The sequence below is a fragment of the Diabrotica undecimpunctata genome, chromosome 10 (assembly GCF_040954645.1).
Source record: "Diabrotica undecimpunctata isolate CICGRU chromosome 10, icDiaUnde3, whole genome shotgun sequence".
NCBI classification, from domain to species: domain Eukaryota; kingdom Metazoa; phylum Arthropoda; class Insecta; order Coleoptera; family Chrysomelidae; genus Diabrotica; species Diabrotica undecimpunctata.
In genome coordinates, this window is record NC_092812.1 from 37685638 (window position 1) to 37706120 (window position 20483).

Here is a 20483-nt window from a genome sequence, read left to right on the forward strand (position 1 = left end):
ATTGGCCGCTCGTTCTTCTGCCATACTCAGAATTTTCCTACATCTAACGGTTCGTGAGAAAAATTTCCACTGGGATGTCTGTATTTGCTGAAAATTTCGTGAAAATTAAAAGTGTATATTTTGTTTAAAATTTGAATTATTTCGATTAAGGGTGAATCGCTGATTAAAAAAATCTAAACACGTTGCCAGAAATTATGCACCGTTTTGCCGGAAAATCGAAAAAACTGTAGATTTTTTAATTCGATTTTTCCTCTTTTCCCGCAAACTGGGGTTAAGGGATCAGAAAAAAACATATTCTTGGAATAAGCTGGACCAAGTGCATGTACCAAAACAATAAACAAAATTCGTTTTTTGGAAAATTTGGAAAAAATATTCCAAGGGGGTACCCTTGGATTTTTATCAAATTTGGTTAATCGGCTATATTGGCGTCAACTTTCGTCCGAGAGTCAAGCGAATACACATTTCCTACATCAAATTGGCCGCTCGTTCTTCTGCCATACTCAGAATTTTCCTACATCTAACGGTTCGTGAGAAAAATTTCCACTTGGATGTCTGTATTTGCTGAAAATTTCGTGAAAATTAAAAGTGTATATTTTGTTTAAAATTTGAATTATTTCGATTAAGGGTGACTTGCTGATTAAAAAAATCTAAACACGTTGCTAGGAATTACGCACCGTTTTGCCGGAAAATGGAAAAAACTGTAGACCGTTGGATTTTTATCAAATTTCGTTAATCGGCTATATTGGCGTCAATTTTGGTCCGAGAGTCAAGCGAATGGACATTTGAAATCGTAGGCTTCCACGGCCAGAGTCAGAATTAAAGTTTATTCGTCTTCCGGGTTTGGACCGTGTCATTTGTGAGTGACCCAAAAGTGGGTTCATCTCTGGGAGATGAACCCACTTTTGGGTCACTCACAAATGACACGGTCCAAACCCGGAAGACGAATAAACTATAATTCGAATAGACATTTCCTACATAAAATTGGCCGCGCGTTCTTCTGTCATACTCAGAATTTTCCTACATCTAACGGTTCGTGAGAAAAATTTCCACTTGAATGTCTGTATTTGCTGAAAATTTCGTGAAATTTAAAAGTGTATATTTTGTTTAAAATTTGAATTATTTCGATTAAGGGTGACTTGTGTCTAAAAAATCTAAACACGTTGCTAGCAATTATGCACCGTTTTGCCGGAAAATGGAAAAAACTGTAGACCGTTGGATTTTTATCAAATTTCGTTAATCGGCTATATTGGCGTCAATTTTGGTCCGAGAGTCAAGCGAATGGACATTTCCTACATAAAATTGGCCGCGCGTTCTTCTGTCATACTCAGAATTTTCCTACATCTAACGGTTCGTGAGAAAAATTTCCACTTGAATGTCTGTATTTGCTTAAAATTTCGTGAAATTTAAAAGTGCATATTTTGTTTAAAATTTGAATTATTTCGATTAAGGAGGACTTGCTGATAAAAAAAATCTAAACATGTGGCTAAAAGTTATGCACCGTTTTGCCGGAAAATGGAAAAAACTGTAGACCGTTGGATTTTTATCAAATTTCGTTAATCGGCTATATTGGCGTCAAGTTTGGTCCGAGAGTCAAGCGAATACACATTTCCTACATAAAATTGGCCGCTCGTTCTTCTGCCATACTCAGAATTTTCCTACATCTAACGGTTCGTGAGAAAAATTTCCACTTGGATGTCTGTATTTGCTGAAAATTTCGTGAAAATTTAAAGTGTATATTTTCTTTAAAATTTAAATTATTTCGATTAAGGAGGACTTGCTGATTAAAAAAATTCAAACACGTTGCCAGGAATTACGCACCGTTTTGCCGGAAAATCAAAAAACTCCAGACCATTGGATTTTTATCAAATTTCGTTAATCGGCTATGTTGGCGTCAATTTTGGTCCGAGAGTCAAGCGAATGGACATTTCCTACATAAAATTGGCCGCGCGTTCTTCTGTCATACTCATAATTTTCCTACATCTAACGGTTCGTGAGAAAAATTTCCACTTGAATGTCTGTATTTGCTGAAAATTTCGTGAAATTTAAAAGTGTACATTTTGTTTAAAATCTGAATTATTTCGATTAATAGTGACTTGCTGATTAAAAAAATCTAAACAAGTGGCTAAAAATTATGCTTCGTTTTGCCGGAAAATGGAAAAAACTGTAGACCGTTGGATTTTTATCTAATTTCGTTAATCTGATATATTGGCGTCAATTTTGGTCCGAGAGTCAAGCGAATGGACATTTCCTACATAAACTTGAGAAAAATTTCCACTTGGATGTCTGTATTTGCTGAAAATTTCGTGAAAATTTAAAGTGTATATTTTGTTTAAAATTTGAATTATTTGGATTAAGGAGGACTTGCTGATTAAAAAAATCTAAATAAGTTGCTAGGAATTACGCACCGTTTTGCCGGAAAATGGAAAAAACTGTAGACCGTTGGATTTTTATCAAATTTCGTTAATCGGCTACATTGGCGTCAATTTTGGTCCGAAAGTCAAGCGAATGGACATTTCCTACATAAAATTGGCCGCCCGTTTTTCTGCTATACTTATAATTTTCCTACATCTAACGGTTCGTGAGAAAAATTTCCACTTGAATGTCTGTATTTGCTGAAAATTTCGTGAAATTTAAAAGTGTATATTTTGTTTAAAATTTGAAATATTTCGATTATTAGTGACTTGCTGATTAAAAAAATCTAAACATGTGGCTAAAAATTATGCTTCGTTTTGCCGGAAAATGGAAAAAACTGTAGATTTTTTTATTCGATTTTTCCTCTTTTCCCGCAAACTGGGGTTAAGGGATCAGAAAAAAACACATTCTTGGAATAAGCTGGACCAAGTGCATGTACCAAAACAATAAACAAAATTTTTTTTTTGGAAAATTTGGAAAAAATATTCCAAGGGGGTACCCTTCGATTTTTATCAAATTTGGTTAATCGGCTATATTGGCGTCAATTTTGGTCCGAGAGTCAAGCGAATGGACATTTCCTACATCAAATTGGCCGCTCGTTCTTCTGCCATACTCAGAATTTTCGTACATCTAACGGTTCGTGAGAAAAATTTCCACTTGGATGTCTGTATTTGCTGAAAATTTCGTGAAAATTAAAAGTGTATATTTTGTTTAAAATTTGAATTATTTGGATTAAGGAGGACTTGCTGATTAAAAAAATCTAAACACGTTGCTAGGAATTACGCACCGTTTTGCCGGAAAATGGAAAAAACTGTAGACCGTTGGATTTTTATCAAATTTCGTTAATCGGCTATATTGGCGTCAAATTTGGTCCGAGAGTCAAGCGAATACACATTTCCTACATAAAATTGGCCGCTCGTTCTTCTGCCATACTCAGAATTTTCCTACATCTAACGGTTCGTGAGAAAAATTTCCACTTGGATGTCTGTATTTGCTGAAAATTTCGTGAAAATTTAAAGTGTATATTTTGTTTAAAATTTGAATTATTTCGATTAAGGGTGACTTGCTGATTAAACAAATCTCAACATGTGGCTAAAAATTATGCACCGTTTTGCCGGAAAATGGAAAAAACTGTAGATTTTTTAATTCGATTTTTCCTCTTTTCCCGCAAACTGGAGTTAAGGGATCAGAAAAAAACACATTCTTGGAATAAGCTGGACCAAGTGCATGTACCAAAACAATAAACAAAATTTTTTTTTTGGAAAATTTGGAAAAAATATTCCAAGGGGGTACCCTTCGATTTTTATAAAATTTGGTTAATCGGCTATATTGGCGTCAATTTTGGTCCGAGAGTCAAGCGAATGGACATTTCCTACATCAAATTGGCCGCTCGTTCTTCTGCCATACTCAGAATTTTCGTACATCTAACGGTTCGTGAGAAAAATTTCCACTTGGATGTCTGTATTTGCTGAAAATATCGTGAAAATTAAAAGTGTATATTTTGTTTAAAAATTTGAATTATTTCGATTAAGTAGGACTTGCTGATTAAAAAAATTCAAACACGTTGCCAGGAATTACGCACCGTTTTGCCGGAAAATCAAAAAACTGTAGACCGTTGGATTTTTATCAAATTTCGTTAATCGGCTATATTGGCGTCAATTTTGGTCCGAGTGTCAAGCAAATGGACATTTCCTACATAAAATTGGGCGCGCGTTCTTGTGCCATACTTATAATTTTCATACATCTAACGGTTCGTGAGAAAAATTTCCACTTAGATGTCTGTATTTGCTGAAAATTTCGTGAAAATTTAAAGTGTATATTTTGTTTAAAATTTGAATTATTTGGATTAAGGAGGACTTGCTGATTAAAAAAATCTAAACACGTTGCTAGGAATTACGCACCGTTTTGCCGGAAAATGGAAAAAACTGTAGACCGTTGGATTTTTATCAAATTTCGTTAATCGGCTATATTGGCGTCAATTTTGGTCCGAGTGTCAAGCGAATGGACATTTCCTACATAAAATTGGCTGCGCGTTTTTCTGCTATACTTATAATTTTCCTACATCTAACGATTCGTGAGAAAAATTTCCACTTGAATGTCTGTATTTGCTGAAAATTTCGTGAAATTTAAAAGTGTATATTTTGTTTAAAATTTGAAATATTTCGATTATTAGTGACTTGCTGATTAAAAAAATCTAAACATGTGGCTAAAAATTATGCTTCGTTTTGCCGGAAAATGGAAAAAACTGTAGATTTTTTAATTCGATTTTTCCTCTTTTCCCGCAAACTGGGGTTAAGGGATCAGAAAAAAACACATTCTTGGAATAAGCTGGACCAAGTGCATGTACCAAAACAATAAACAAATTTTTTTTTTTGGAAAATTTGGAAAAAATATTCCAAGGGGGTACCCTTCGATTTTTATCAAATTTGGTTAATCGGCTATATTGGCGTCAATTTTGGTCCGAGAGTCAAGCGAATGGACATTTCCTACATAAAATTGGCCGCTCGTTCTTCTGCCATACTCAGAATTTTCCTACATCTAACGGTTCGTGAGAAAAATTTCCCCTTGGATGTCTGTATTTGCTGAAAATTTCGTGAAAATTTAAAGTGTATATTTTGTTTAAAATTTGAATTATTTGGATTAAGGAGGACTTGCTGATTAAAAAAATCTAAACACGTTGCTAGGAATTACGCACCGTTTTTCCGGAAAATGGAAAAAACTGTAGACCGTTGGATTTTTATCAAATTTCGTTAATCGGCTATATTGGCGTCAAGTTTGGTCCGAGAGTCAAGCGAATACACATTTCCTACATAAAATTGGCCGCTCGTTCTTCTGCCATACTCAGAATTTTCCTACATCTAACGGTTCGTGAGAAAAATTTCCACTTGGATGTCTGTATTTGCTGAAAATTTCGTGAAAATTTAAAGTGTATATTTTGTTTAAAATTTGAATTATTTCGATTAAGGGTGACTTGCTGATTAAAAAAATCTAAACATGTAGCTAAAAATTATGCACCGTTTTGCCGGAAAATGGAAAAAACTGTAGATTTTTTAATTCGATTTTTCCTCTTTTCCCGCAAACTGAGGTTAAGGGATCAGAAAAAAACACATTCTTGGAATAAGCTGGACCAAGTGCATGTACCAAAACAATAAATAAAATTTTTTTTATGGAAAATTTGGAAAAAACATTCCAAGGGGGTACCCTTGGATTTTTATCAAATTTGGTTAATCGACTATATTGGCGTCAAGTTTGGTCCGAGAGTCAAGCGAATGGACATTTCCTACATAAAATTGGCCGCGCGTTTTTCTGCTATACTTATAATTTTCCTACATCTAACGGTTCGTGAGAAAAATTTCCACTTGAATGTCTGTATTTGCTGAAAATTTCGTGAAATTTAAAAGTGTATATTTTGTTTAAAATTTGAAATATTTCGATTATTAGTGACTTGCTGATTAAAAAAATCTAAACATGTGGCTAAAAATTATGCTTCGTTTTGCCGGAAAATGGAAAAAACTGTAGATTTTTAATTCGATTTTTCCTCTTTTCCCGCAAACTGGGGTTAAGGGATCAGAAAAAAACACATTCTTGGAATAAGCTGGACCAAGTGCATGTACCAAAACAATAAACAAATTTTTTTTTTTTGGAAAATTTGGAAAAAATATTCCAAGGGGGTACCCTTCGATTTTTATCAAATTTGGTTAATCGGCTATATTGGCGTCAATTTTGGTCCGAGAGTCAAGCGAATGGACATTTCCTACATAAAATTGGCCGCTCGTTCTTCTGCCATACTCAGAATTTTCCTACATCTAACGGTTCGTGAGAAAAATTTCCCCTTGGATGTCTGTATTTGCTGAAAATTTCGTGAAAATTTAAAGTGTATATTTTGTTTAAAATTTGAATTATTTGGATTAAGGAGGACTTGCTGATTAAAAAAATCTAAACACGTTGCTAGGAATTACGCACCGTTTTGCCGGAAAATGGAAAAAACTGTAGACCGTTGGATTTTTATCAAATTTCGTTAATCGGCTATATTGGCGTCAAGTTTGGTCCGACAGTCAAGCGAATACACATTACCTACATAAAATTGGCCGCTCGTTCTTCTGCCATACTCAGAATTTTCCTACATCTAACGGTTCGTGAGAAAAATTTCCACTTGGATGTCTGTATTTGCTGAAAATTTCGTGAAAATTTAAAGTGTATATTTTGTTTAAAATTTGAATTATTTCGATTAAGGGTGACTTGCTGATTAAAAAAATCTAAACATGTAGCTAAAAATTATGCACCGTTTTGCCGGAAAATGGAAAAAACTGTAGATTTTTTAATTCGATTTTTCCTCTTTTCCCGCAAACTGAGGTTAAGGGATCAGAAAAAAACACATTCTTGGAATAAGCTGGACCAAGTGCATGTACCAAAACAATAAATAAAATTTTTTTTATGGAAAATTTGGAAAAAACATTCCAAGGGGGTACCCTTGGATTTTTATCAAATTTGGTTAATCGACTATATTGGCGTCAAGTTTGGTCCGAGAGTCAAGGAAATACACATTTCCTATATAAAATTGGCCGCTCGTTCTTCTGCCATACCCAGAATTTTCCTACATCTAACGGTTCGGGAGAAAAATTTCCACTTGGATGTCTGTATTTGCTGAAAATTTCGTGAAATTTAAAAGTGTATATTTTGTTTAAAATTTGAATTATTTCGATTAAGGCTGACTTGCTGATTAAAAAAATTCAAACACGTGGCCAGGAATTACGCACCGTTTTGCCGGATAATCAAAAAACTGTAGACCGTTGGATTTTTATCAAATTTGGTTAATCGGCTATATTGGCGTCAATTTTGGTCCGAGAGTCAAGCGAATATACATTTCCTACATAAAATTGGCCGCGCGTTCTTCTGCCATACTCAGAATTTTCCTACATCTAACGGTTCGTGAGAAAAATTTCCACTTGAATGTCTGTATTTGCTGAAAATTTCGTGAAATTTAAAAGTGTATATTTTGTTTAAAATTTGAAATATTTCGATTATTAGTGACTTGCTGATTAAAAAAATCTAAACATGTGGCTAAAAATTATGCTTCGTTTTGCCGGAAAATGGAAAAAACTGTAGATTTTTTAATTCGATTTTTCCTCTTTTCCCGCAAACTGGGGTTAAGGGATCAGAAAAAAACACATTCTTGGAATAAGCTGGACCAAGTGCATGTACCAAAACAATAAACAAAATTTTTTTTTTTGGAAAATTTGGAAAAAATATTCCAAGGGGGTACCCTTCGATTTTTATTAAATTTGGTTAATCGGCTATATTGGCGTCAATTTTGGTCCGAGAGTCAAGCGAATGGACATTTCCTACATAAAATTGGCCGCTCGTTCTTCTGCCATACTCAGAATTTTCCTACATCTAACGGTTCGTGAGAAAAATTTCCACTTGGATGTCTGTATTTGCTGAAAATTTCGTGAAAATTAAAAGTGTATATTTTGTTTAAAATTTGAATTATTTGGATTAAGGAGGACTTGCTGATTAAAAAAATTCAAACACGTTGCCATGAATTACGCACCGTTTTGCCGGAAAATGGAAAAAACTGTAGACCGTTGGATTTTTATCAAATTTCGTTAATCGGCTATATTGGCGTCAAGTTTGGTCCGAGAGTCAAGCGAATGGACATTTCCTACATAAAATTGGCCGCGCGTTCTTCTGCCATACTCTGAATTTTCCTACATCTAACGGTTCGTGAGAAAAATTTCCACTTGAATCTCTGTATTTGCTGAAAATGTATTTGCTGAAAATTTCGTGAAAATTAAAAGTGTATATTTTGTTTAAAATTTGAATTATTTCGCTTAAGGGTGACTTGCTGATTAAAAAAATCTTAACACGTGGCTAAAAATTATGCACCGTTTTGCCGGAAAATGGAAAAAACTGTAGATTTTTTAATTCGATTTTTCCTCTTTTCCCGCAAACTGGGGTTAAGGGATCAGAAAAAAACACATTCTTGGAATAAGCTGGACCAAGTGCATGTACCAAAACAATAAACAAAATTTTTTTTTTGGAAAATTTGGAAAAAATATTCCAAGGGGGTACCCTTGGATTTTTATCAAATTTGGTTAATATGCTATATTGGCGTCAAGTTTGGTCCGAGAGTCAAGCTAATGCACATTTCCTACATAAAATTGGCCGCGCGTTCTTCTGCCATACTCTGAATTTTCCTACATCTAACGGTTCGTGAGAAAAATTTCCACTTGAATCTCTGTATTTGCTGAAAATGTATTTGCTGAAAATTTCGTGAAAATTAAAAGTGTATATTTTGTTTAAAATTTGAATTATTTCGCTTAAGGGTGACTTGCTGATTAAAAAAATCTAAACATGTAGCTAAAAATTATGCACCGTTTTGCCGGAAAATGGAAAAAACTGTAGATTTTTTAATTCGATTTTTCCTCTTTTCCCGCAAACTGAGGTTAAGGGATCAGAAAAAAACACATTCTTGGAATAAGCTGGACCAAGTGCATGTACCAAAACAATAAATAAAATTTTTTTTATGGAAAATTTGGAAAAAACATTCCAAGGGGGTACCCTTGGATTTTTATCAAATTTGGTTAATCGACTATATTGGCGTCAAGTTTGGTCCGAGAGTCAAGCGAATGGACATTTCCTACATAAAATTGGCCGCGCGTTTTTCTGCTATACTTATAATTTTCCTACATCTAACGGTTCGTGAGAAAAATTTCCACTTGAATGTCTGTATTTGCTGAAAATTTCGTGAAATTTAAAAGTGTATATTTTGTTTAAAATTTGAAATATTTCGATTATTAGTGACTTGCTGATTAAAAAAATCTAAACATGTGGCTAAAAATTATGCTTCGTTTTGCCGGAAAATGGAAAAAACTGTAGATTTTTAATTCGATTTTTCCTCTTTTCCCGCAAACTGGGGTTAAGGGATCAGAAAAAAACACATTCTTGGAATAAGCTGGACCAAGTGCATGTACCAAAACAATAAACAAATTTTTTTTTTTGGAAAATTTGGAAAAAATATTCCAAGGGGGTACCCTTCGATTTTTATCAAATTTGGTTAATCGGCTATATTGGCGTCAATTTTGGTCCGAGAGTCAAGCGAATGGACATTTCCTACATAAAATTGGCCGCTCGTTCTTCTGCCATACTCAGAATTTTCCTACATCTAACGGTTCGTGAGAAAAATTTCCCCTTGGATGTCTGTATTTGCTGAAAATTTCGTGAAAATTTAAAGTGTATATTTTGTTTAAAATTTGAATTATTTGGATTAAGGAGGACTTGCTGATTAAAAAAATCTAAACACGTTGCTAGGAATTACGCACCGTTTTGCCGGAAAATGGAAAAAACTGTAGACCGTTGGATTTTTATCAAATTTCGTTAATCGGCTATATTGGCGTCAAGTTTGGTCCGACAGTCAAGCGAATACACATTACCTACATAAAATTGGCCGCTCGTTCTTCTGCCATACTCAGAATTTTCCTACATCTAACGGTTCGTGAGAAAAATTTCCACTTGGATGTCTGTATTTGCTGAAAATTTCGTGAAAATTTAAAGTGTATATTTTGTTTAAAATTTGAATTATTTCGATTAAGGGTGACTTGCTGATTAAAAAAATCTAAACATGTAGCTAAAAATTATGCACCGTTTTGCCGGAAAATGGAAAAAACTGTAGATTTTTTAATTCGATTTTTCCTCTTTTCCCGCAAACTGAGGTTAAGGGATCAGAAAAAAACACATTCTTGGAATAAGCTGGACCAAGTGCATGTACCAAAACAATAAATAAAATTTTTTTTATGGAAAATTTGGAAAAAACATTCCAAGGGGGTACCCTTGGATTTTTATCAAATTTGGTTAATCGACTATATTGGCGTCAAGTTTGGTCCGAGAGTCAAGGAAATACACATTTCCTATATAAAATTGGCCGCTCGTTCTTCTGCCATACCCAGAATTTTCCTACATCTAACGGTTCGGGAGAAAAATTTCCACTTGGATGTCTGTATTTGCTGAAAATTTCGTGAAATTTAAAAGTGTATATTTTGTTTAAAATTTGAATTATTTCGATTAAGGCTGACTTGCTGATTAAAAAAATTCAAACACGTGGCCAGGAATTACGCACCGTTTTGCCGGATAATCAAAAAACTGTAGACCGTTGGATTTTTATCAAATTTGGTTAATCGGCTATATTGGCGTCAATTTTGGTCCGAGAGTCAAGCGAATATACATTTCCTACATAAAATTGGCCGCGCGTTCTTCTGCCATACTCAGAATTTTCCTACATCTAACGGTTCGTGAGAAAAATTTCCACTTGAATGTCTGTATTTGCTGAAAATTTCGTGAAATTTAAAAGTGTATATTTTGTTTAAAATTTGAAATATTTCGATTATTAGTGACTTGCTGATTAAAAAAATCTAAACATGTGGCTAAAAATTATGCTTCGTTTTGCCGGAAAATGGAAAAAACTGTAGATTTTTTAATTCGATTTTTCCTCTTTTCCCGCAAACTGGGGTTAAGGGATCAGAAAAAAACACATTCTTGGAATAAGCTGGACCAAGTGCATGTACCAAAACAATAAACAAAATTTTTTTTTTTGGAAAATTTGGAAAAAATATTCCAAGGGGGTACCCTTCGATTTTTATTAAATTTGGTTAATCGGCTATATTGGCGTCAATTTTGGTCCGAGAGTCAAGCGAATGGACATTTCCTACATAAAATTGGCCGCTCGTTCTTCTGCCATACTCAGAATTTTCCTACATCTAACGGTTCGTGAGAAAAATTTCCACTTGGATGTCTGTATTTGCTGAAAATTTCGTGAAAATTAAAAGTGTATATTTTGTTTAAAATTTGAATTATTTGGATTAAGGAGGACTTGCTGATTAAAAAAATTCAAACACGTTGCCATGAATTACGCACCGTTTTGCCGGAAAATGGAAAAAACTGTAGACCGTTGGATTTTTATCAAATTTCGTTAATCGGCTATATTGGCGTCAAGTTTGGTCCGAGAGTCAAGCGAATGGACATTTCCTACATAAAATTGGCCGCGCGTTCTTCTGCCATACTCTGAATTTTCCTACATCTAACGGTTCGTGAGAAAAATTTCCACTTGAATCTCTGTATTTGCTGAAAATGTATTTGCTGAAAATTTCGTGAAAATTAAAAGTGTATATTTTGTTTAAAATTTGAATTATTTCGCTTAAGGGTGACTTGCTGATTAAAAAAATCTTAACACGTGGCTAAAAATTATGCACCGTTTTGCCGGAAAATGGAAAAAACTGTAGATTTTTTAATTCGATTTTTCCTCTTTTCCCGCAAACTGGGGTTAAGGGATCAGAAAAAAACACATTCTTGGAATAAGCTGGACCAAGTGCATGTACCAAAACAATAAACAAAATTTTTTTTTTGGAAAATTTGGAAAAAATATTCCAAGGGGGTACCCTTGGATTTTTATCAAATTTGGTTAATATGCTATATTGGCGTCAAGTTTGGTCCGAGAGTCAAGCTAATGCACATTTCCTACATAAAATTGGCCGCGCGTTCTTCTGCCATAATCAGAATTTTCCTACATCTAACAGTTCGTGAGAAAAATTTCCACTTGGATGTCTGTATTTGCTGAAAATTTCGTGAAAATTAAAAGTGTATATTTTGTTTAAAATTTGAATTATTTTGATTAAGGGTGACTTGCTGATTAAAAAAATTCAAACATGTTGCCAGGAATTACGCACCGTTTTGCCGGAAAATCTAAAAAACTGTAGACCGTTGGATTTTTATCAAATTTCGTTAATCGGCTATATTGGCGTCAATTTTGGTCCGAGAGTCAAGCGAATGGACATTTCCTACATAAAATTGGACGCGCGTTCTTCTGCCATACTCAGAATTTTCCTACATCTAACAGTTCGTGAGAAAAATTTCCACTGTATTTGCTGAAAATTTCGTGAAAATTAAAAGTGTATATTTTGTTTAAAATTTGAATTATTTCGATTAAGGGTGACTTGCTGATTAAAAAAATCTTAACACGTGGCTAAAAATTATGCACCGTTTTGCCGGAAAATGGAAAAAACTGTAGATTTTTTAATTCGATTTTTCCTCTTTTCCCGCAAACTGGGGTTAAGGAATCAGAAAAAAACACATTCTTGGAATAAGCTGGACCAAGTGCATGTACCAAAACAATAAACAAAATTTTTTTTTTGGAAAATTTGGAAAAAATATTCCAAGGGGGTACCCTTGGATTTTTATCAAATTTGGTTAATCGGCTATATTGGCGTCAATTTTGGTCCGAGAGTCAAGCGAATGGACATTTCCTACATAAAATTGGCCGTGCGTTCTTCTGTCATACTCAGAATTTTCCTACATCTAACGGTTCGTGAGAAAAATTTCCACTTGAATGTCTGTATTTGCTGAAAATTTCGTGAAATTTAAAAGTGTATATTTTGTTTAAAATTTGAATTATTTCGATTAAGGCTGACTTGCTGAATAAAAAAATCTAAACATGTGGCTAAAAATTACGCACCGTTTTGCCGGAAAATCGAAAAAACTTAAGACCGTTGGATTTTTATCAAATTTCGTTAATCGGCTATATTGGCGTCAATTTTGGTCCGAGAGTCAAGCGAATGGACATTTCCTACATAAAATTGGCCGCTCGTTCTTCTGCCATACTCAGAATTTTCCTACATCTAACGGTTCGTGAGAAAAATTTCCACTTGGATGTCTGTATTTGCTGAAAATTTCGTGAAAATTAAAAGTGTATATTTTGTTTAAAATTTGAATTATTTCGATTAAGGGTGACTTGCTGATTAAAAAAAGCTAAACACGTTGCCAGGAATTACGCACCGTTTTGCCGGAAAATCGAAAAAACTGTAGACCATTGGATTTTATCAACTGTAAACACCCTGTATAAAAATGACATATACGGCAATGACTGATTCTTTTGTTGATATTTATTGTTTGTTCAATTTTTATAAAGGTGACCCAGCTAATAAGAATACATTTACAAGATTCTAAATACTGACCTTGAACTATTGATAATGAAATGTTTGAGAGCAATGTTCTTTGGAGGATGATTCAGAAAGAATGTGCAAGGCTTTATTTTTATAATTGCATTTTATTATATTGAGATAAGATTAAGCAAATATTATCACTGAGTTTAGACTGAAGTTTAATCAGAGGAATAAAATAATTCTTGATAAATTAGGGTGAGATCATCAAAGATTTTGAAGGAAATAAATTAGAATTATTTAAACTTTAAAAACCCAAAATATTTTAATGAATGTGAAAAAAATCGGCTGATACCCAAGTACCCAACAAAAAGAAGATTATTGTAGTCTGTAAAATATCTGGTAGTATAATGCTGAAAAAAAAGGAATAAAAAACACAACAATAAAAAAACACAGAGATATTTAATTATTTTTATTATAAAATTATCAGCCTTTTAGAAAAATAACAAATGCTTAGAGTATTAATGACAAAGCACATTGAAAATTTTACAAAATTTTGAATTGTTTATTTAAATAAACAAATCTAATGCAAGGATAACTTACAAAACACTAAAAAACACAAAAATGGTCATGTATCAAAAACAAATTATTTTTCAGAGGCAGTTATCTTTAAAACACAAAATGTGGCATAAATAGTGGAATGCAAAGTCCATAGAAAGTACCACAAGGAATATAGTTGTAGTCTTTTGGAAACAATTCCATATATTCGTATTACTTCCTTGTTCTGCTTTCTATTTACTACTTGCTAACAACAAACTATATTAAATGTGTATTACATAGTATTGTGAACCATTTGTGGAACAAATATATAGCTCATTTAAGAAAATTTTGATACCAGACTGAAAATATAAGTTTAAAATCAATTAAACATCCTGTCTTGATCACTAATTTATAATTTACCATATTATTTTTACAATCCTCCTGTTATACCAGTTATTTTGACCCTGAATTAAATTGCTAAGTTGTAGAAATCAATTGAAACTGTACTTGGCTTGTCCTCAGCAAAACTTTTATCTATACAACTCAATGACAAAGGAAAGCTTACACATTAGAAATTGACATTCAAAAATGACCTCATGCTATTGAGAAACTGGCACTTTTTTAGATACAACTATGTCTTCCCTGAAGGCATGTCTGTTTTACAAGAAATTCATTTAAACTGTCTGGTAGATGTTTTTATGTATATTGAGTCAATGATTTGTTTACATTTTCAAATAAATTTATGGGAAAATTAATTGTTTAATAAAAACGAATCACATTGATAATTATAAGTTTTATGATCGCTGCATTATATTTTACCCATAATTAACATGTCTAATGTTGACAATTTTAACAAAATAACATAATTGATTTTAAAACTATATCATAAGAATAAATCAGAAGATTAAAGATAAACATTTAGTTCAATTTGTCTCAAAAGATATCTTTTAAATGATCAGGTCTGTTCCACAATGGCAAAGTGCAAATTGCGTGGATAAGGATTAATATTAGAAACAGAAAAACTATTATAAGAAAGACATAATGAAAAATTGCTGTTACGAATGTGATAATTATGATTAAATTGAAATATTTGGTTTCAGAGCATTGCTAAGCTTGTGGAATTGATTGAAAATTCATTTGACTTTATCATAAAACATACATTTGCCTAAGAAACAGTCATAATTTAATCATAATCTACATAAATAGACAAACACCTAAATTTATTTAACTCAGTACCTTTGTATCAACACATTCGCTTTCACATTCCACTATAATTTCAGCACTTACCCATATATATAACATATATAATTATCATAGTGTACATATTAAAAATTTATGAAAAAGTTTAACTTGCATAGTCTGGAATAACATAGTCTTCAAGGATTGAAGATGAATAGGTATAAACTGCCTCTGTTAATATCTATATCCTAGTTAAAATGTTTAAAAATAGAAGAATACAATATATGACACTACATACTGAGAAAATTTACCACAAACCAGAAGAAAATCCACCTGGAGGAACTCTTACTCTTCTTGCAGGCTCTGCTTCATTTTTCTTTTCATCTTCTTTAATTTCCTCGGTAGGTGCTGTGTTTTCATCAATAATATTTCCATTTCCATTTGTCTGACCATTAGATTCTTTACCTAGATTATTATCAAGTTGATCTATAGTTCTAGGCTTTTCATCCTCCTGGAAAAAGCAGCTACTAATTGTTGTTGGTGGTACATTTTTCTTTTTGCTTGGTGTAGTTATTTCAGTGCCTCCATTAATGCCAAAAATATCAGTATGCCCACCACCTGGTGGTTTAAGAACCCGGCTTGAATTTTTAGCTTCAGTTAAACCAATATTAAAACTTGTGGAAGTCATTCTATAAAAAAAGATAACATAAATAATTGCTTATTCTATATAGTAAATCGTTTTCTTACCTTAATATATATGTTCTTGTCGATTTTTAAAAAAATCTCAATGTGGCGTATAGCTATTGTCTGAATGCCGGATGACTCACAACCGTCTCGATTTCTTCTACAAAAAGGGAGAGTGGACTAAAATGTAACAAACGCCAACGCTAAGGAACTGTATTAGTATCACAATACTTGAATCACTATATTTTTATGCAAATTATAACGTTCAACTGCCTTGAATTTTTACGTCCACCAAGTACCAAAGACAAAACCTTTCTGATTACACGAGACGGTTAATTCTGTTTAGTTTGAAATCAAAATGAACTTTCGACCTGGAACATTTCTGGTTTACACTACCAATCACAGCAGAGATTTAACTTCAACTTGCAAATAAAAAGAAATGGAAGACTAATTGTCTTTCAATCCTACGCCAATCGGACAAAGACCTTAGATCACATGACATTAAAATAGTTGCGTTCGAGTATGTCAACCTTAGAACACAAATGACATTTCACAGAGTCATTTTTTAGCAATTCACATTATCAAAAGTAGGCCAAAAATTTTAATTTAAGGTCAATGATCCATTATGGCTATGTTAAAAGTAAAGAGAGAAAAACTGGTTTCTCACTGCATCTAATTTAAATATATCTCGTATCAATAATTTTGCATCTTATTTAATACTGTAAATGGTATATTGTTATATTATGAAAGAAAGCATTTATATTCTTTGATGTAATTAATAATTGAAGATTAACTGTGTGATTTTTTATTTATAATAGCAAAAATAGTTTTTATTATTAAAAGGATGAGTTACTATGTACTATTAAAAGGATGTATAGAGTTTATTAAACTAAAAATATTTTATCAGTTTCAGTAGGAGCTTTCTAAGCTATTTTCCCGTTCTACAGTTTTTCTTTTATTTGTACATTTTTTTTTTCTGTACGATAGTCAAAATGTGAGCTGCATAAATTATAGAACCTAAAAATTTTTCGCAAATTTACAATGATTAGAAATCAAAAATTTCGTTTATGGGGCATTTTTCATATACACGCTATATGTGTGGTGTACTTCTGGGGGTTATTTTGCTGTATATATTTGGGATGGATTTTTCATTAGGATTATGTCGATTCTTTTGCTTGCAAAAGGTATCCTTTTATGTATATCTTGGACCTATTACGTGACTCTGATTTCTTCAGCAGTAACTGCTTTGTTTTTCTTCAAGAAAGTCATTTATGGTATTAAACGGCTCTTCCTCAGCACTCATCAATATCTACAAAATACTCACGAGTCGACATTTTTTATATCGAGGATCTTCATCGAAGAGTTTTGTTAGGGCAACTTTTATGAGCCCTATTTCATTCACTCTTTTGTCCATATAATCCTTGAAGTCACTGCTATTTTGATCGCTATTGAAGCAGTTTTCTTACTGCAGCTATCATAATGTTTTGGTTTGCTCAGTTTCCTGCTTTTTAACTTTCCTCTTGTCAAAACTCACGTTTAATCAACTTTTCCCTTTTCTTGGTTTAGTTTTTAAGCCTACAATATCTAGTTTTTCTTTGATTTACGTTAAAATACTCGTAATATCGTCTGCGTATCTTATATACTAATATCTTTCTAAACCTTTTGCGTTCAGATATTCTCAATGTATTTTCATCAGAGGTTGAAAGTGGCCACTGGTCTAATTACGGATTTGTAGATTCTAAGCTTAGACTCATTTTTCATTAAGTCTTTGTATGCACAAAGGCACTTATTACCGCTAAGAATCCGTGCTTGTATTTCTTGACTGACGTTGCGGTTATTTATTATTAAGCCTAGGTAGGGAAATATTGAGACATATTCGTATGTATGGTTTTCTACCTGCAGATTCTCATGTCGATTTGACTTTGTGCACTTCATATATTTTGTTTTCCTTTCATTTATATTTAGACCGAATGCAGCGGCTTCCCATTTCAAATTTATAGCTTTTTCTCTTAATACCATTCTATTGCGGCTTATGCCATCATCACCATATGCACATATTTGAGTGGATCTTGTATTAATACAGCCGTTCATATCTAGATTTCCTATATACCTTTTAGAACCTTTAAATAGATGTATAAGATTTTTTCAGCTTTTTTTTCTTCCTTGACTGGGGCAATTCGTTTGTATCGCTTGTGGTGAAACTATATTCAGCAGTATAGCAGCGAATAGATTAATATTAATTACATATTTCTCCCATAAACGCCTTTTAGTGATTTTTTAAAACCTATGAATCCCAATTACAGTACATTCAACCAAATTACACCTCTAAACGATTAATGGAATTCGCAGAAAACCTTTCGTTGTAGTCAAAGGCACGGTAAACTGCACTGGAGTTCTCCATAATCTTTTTAATTTCTTACTTTGTTTAGAATATTTTTGCCTGTATTATAAGTTTTTTTTTGGCATAGACTTTTAGTCATTCAGCCAGACTCAACATGGTAGGAATGGTTGTCCGAGTTCATATTAAAATAAATATACAAAACAATAAACAGGTAAACACGGTCACTCTCTTCTTGCCTAGGAGCCCATCAAGGCATTTTTTTAAACATCCAACACTAGGCCACGGTAAGAAAGGAATTTAAACAATTGGGGTCAAAACAAAGGTTACGTTATTAACTAATGTATAATTATTCACATGGTTATTTTACTATCTTTTAAAAACATAACTAAGAAATCATACACTACATAATATATTGTGTTTATGTAAATTATTTATTAATCTGGATGAAATTATAGTATTTCTGGGGCAACTGAAAAATATATGATCTAGGTTTCCTTCTTCTGTACAAAATTCACATTGATCATTATCTAAAACCTTAAGTTTAAATAAATGTTTGGGGTAACAAACATGTCCAAATCTCAGTTTTATGATCATGGTAACATATTTTCTAGGTACATTAAAAAACTTATACCAAGGAGTTTTAGGAATATCTGTTTGAAGAGAAGTGTATTTGGGCTAACAATGGAATATTCCTTCCATATATTATCCCACCTTTGGTATAATCTTAATTTTAAGGAAGCCAGAAAGTCGCAAGCCGTGATTTTATACGAAGTTTCTCTACCAGACAAAATACTTTCTCTTACTAATTGGTCTAAATGTTCATTATTTTCCAAACCTATATGTGCTTTAATCCAAACAAAGAGTACATTTTTGTCCCTTGTTACTAACTTTTGTTTGATATCCTTAATTTTGTAAATATAAGGGCAACTGTACGTATTTGGCAATCCGGTTTCCAATCAGTTGAAGTTAATTTGTATAAAATGAGGAGCAAAAATTCAAATGGAATTTTAAATATTGTTTATTTGGCTAATAATGAATGTATATTATTTTGTAAATAACATTATAATAGTGTACTTACTGATTATTTAAATTTATAAATCATTATCATCGTCACCAAATTCACTACTGCTATCATTATGTAAATATATAATCATTGGATTAATTTCACTAATTTTATTTTCCCGGATCCACCACTCTTCTATTTATTTTTCACATTTATTTACAGTTTTGGCCCATATTTCTGGAGTTGCAGTTTTAAGAGCTTCTTGTCACATTTCTCTAACCGCATCGTCACTGTATCCAACGTGATAATCATAATACGTTTTACATATACCCCAGACGTGTTCGATGGGAATAAACTGGCAGTTTATAATAAACGGTAACCGTAGTACTTGACGTCCATAACTTAATACAATTTGGTCAACTATATAAACTGTGGGTTTTTTTTGTGGGTAACTTTAATTGGAAAAGGAAACTAAAAAACTACCGATTATCTGCATCACTCTTCCAAACTGAGGTCTAAGTCTTGCATATCTGTAGTGGGCAAATTTTGGTAAAAATTATGAAAAACTTCATCGATGAGCGGCAAAAGATCAAGTAGGTCTTTCTTTTTCGCCTTATTAATTGGCAGAAGCTTGTCTGCGAGAAGGGGTAATGTGCTTGGTACAACGTGCTTTCCTCTTCTTCGGAAATTTACAGATTTAAAAGGATTGAAGACGTCTAAACTATGTTTATATTTCACTATTCCAATATAACTATTATATTGGAACCACTGCACTGGCTGCCACAGGAACTTTTCTCCATCGGTGTTAACTTTTTTTAACGATTAATGCTCCTTTTCCTAGACTGCTGAAATCCAAGAATTCTTCTTGTTTCATTACCACTACTTTGAATTGTTTCTTCCCTTTGCAGGATCTTACCAGCTGATACCAGTCATTAGGGCGATTGATCTTAATGTATGTTCTCTTCGTTTCTTTCTCTATAAGCGCATGATCATTATCACACTCCATGTGAGTATGCCCACTGACCAAAAACTTGTGATTTATAACTTTGAGATTTGGTAGGTTTGTTATAGCGAAAGTGAACATGAAAGCGACTTTCTGGTTCTTATTTGCCTCCGCAAGTAGAAAAGTACCTCTTCCACATCATGAAGTTCCGATAAAAGGCGGTAAATACAAGAAACTATCTGATTGTCACCTCTTTCAGTAGTTGATTCGTCCCACATGAAACATGTAACTTCATTTGTTGATAAATCGTGAACGGTAAGGTTAAACGTCCACATTTGTCGGTTATAAAAGACAGTGTTCGCTGTTAAAAAAGGGGTTGGAAGGCACTGGTCAAGATCAAAAGTGTATGCTGTTTTTTTAGTATCTAAAAACGCAACCTCCTTATCCACCTTG

General features: G+C 32.9%; 1 protein-coding gene across 1 annotated transcript; it reads right to left on the bottom strand.

The window, feature by feature from the left end:
* Window positions 1-13797: 13797 nt before the first annotated feature.
* Window positions 13798-16158, bottom strand: LOC140451991 (uncharacterized). The gene is made up of 2 exons (XM_072545992.1): window positions 15807-16158; window positions 13798-15748 (listed from the first exon to the last, which is right to left on the bottom strand). The coding sequence occupies exon 2, from the start codon at window positions 15745-15747 to the stop codon at window positions 15367-15369; it is 381 nt and encodes a 126-aa protein (XP_072402093.1). The 5' UTR covers window position 15748; window positions 15807-16158; the 3' UTR covers window positions 13798-15366.
* Between the last annotated feature and the right edge of the window lie 4325 nt (window positions 16159-20483).

Excerpts from the sequence above, each read along its gene's own strand:
- LOC140451991 (XM_072545992.1), bottom strand. The coding sequence starts at position 15,747 with ATGACTTCCACAAGTTTTAATATTGGTTTAACTGAAGCTAAAAATTCA.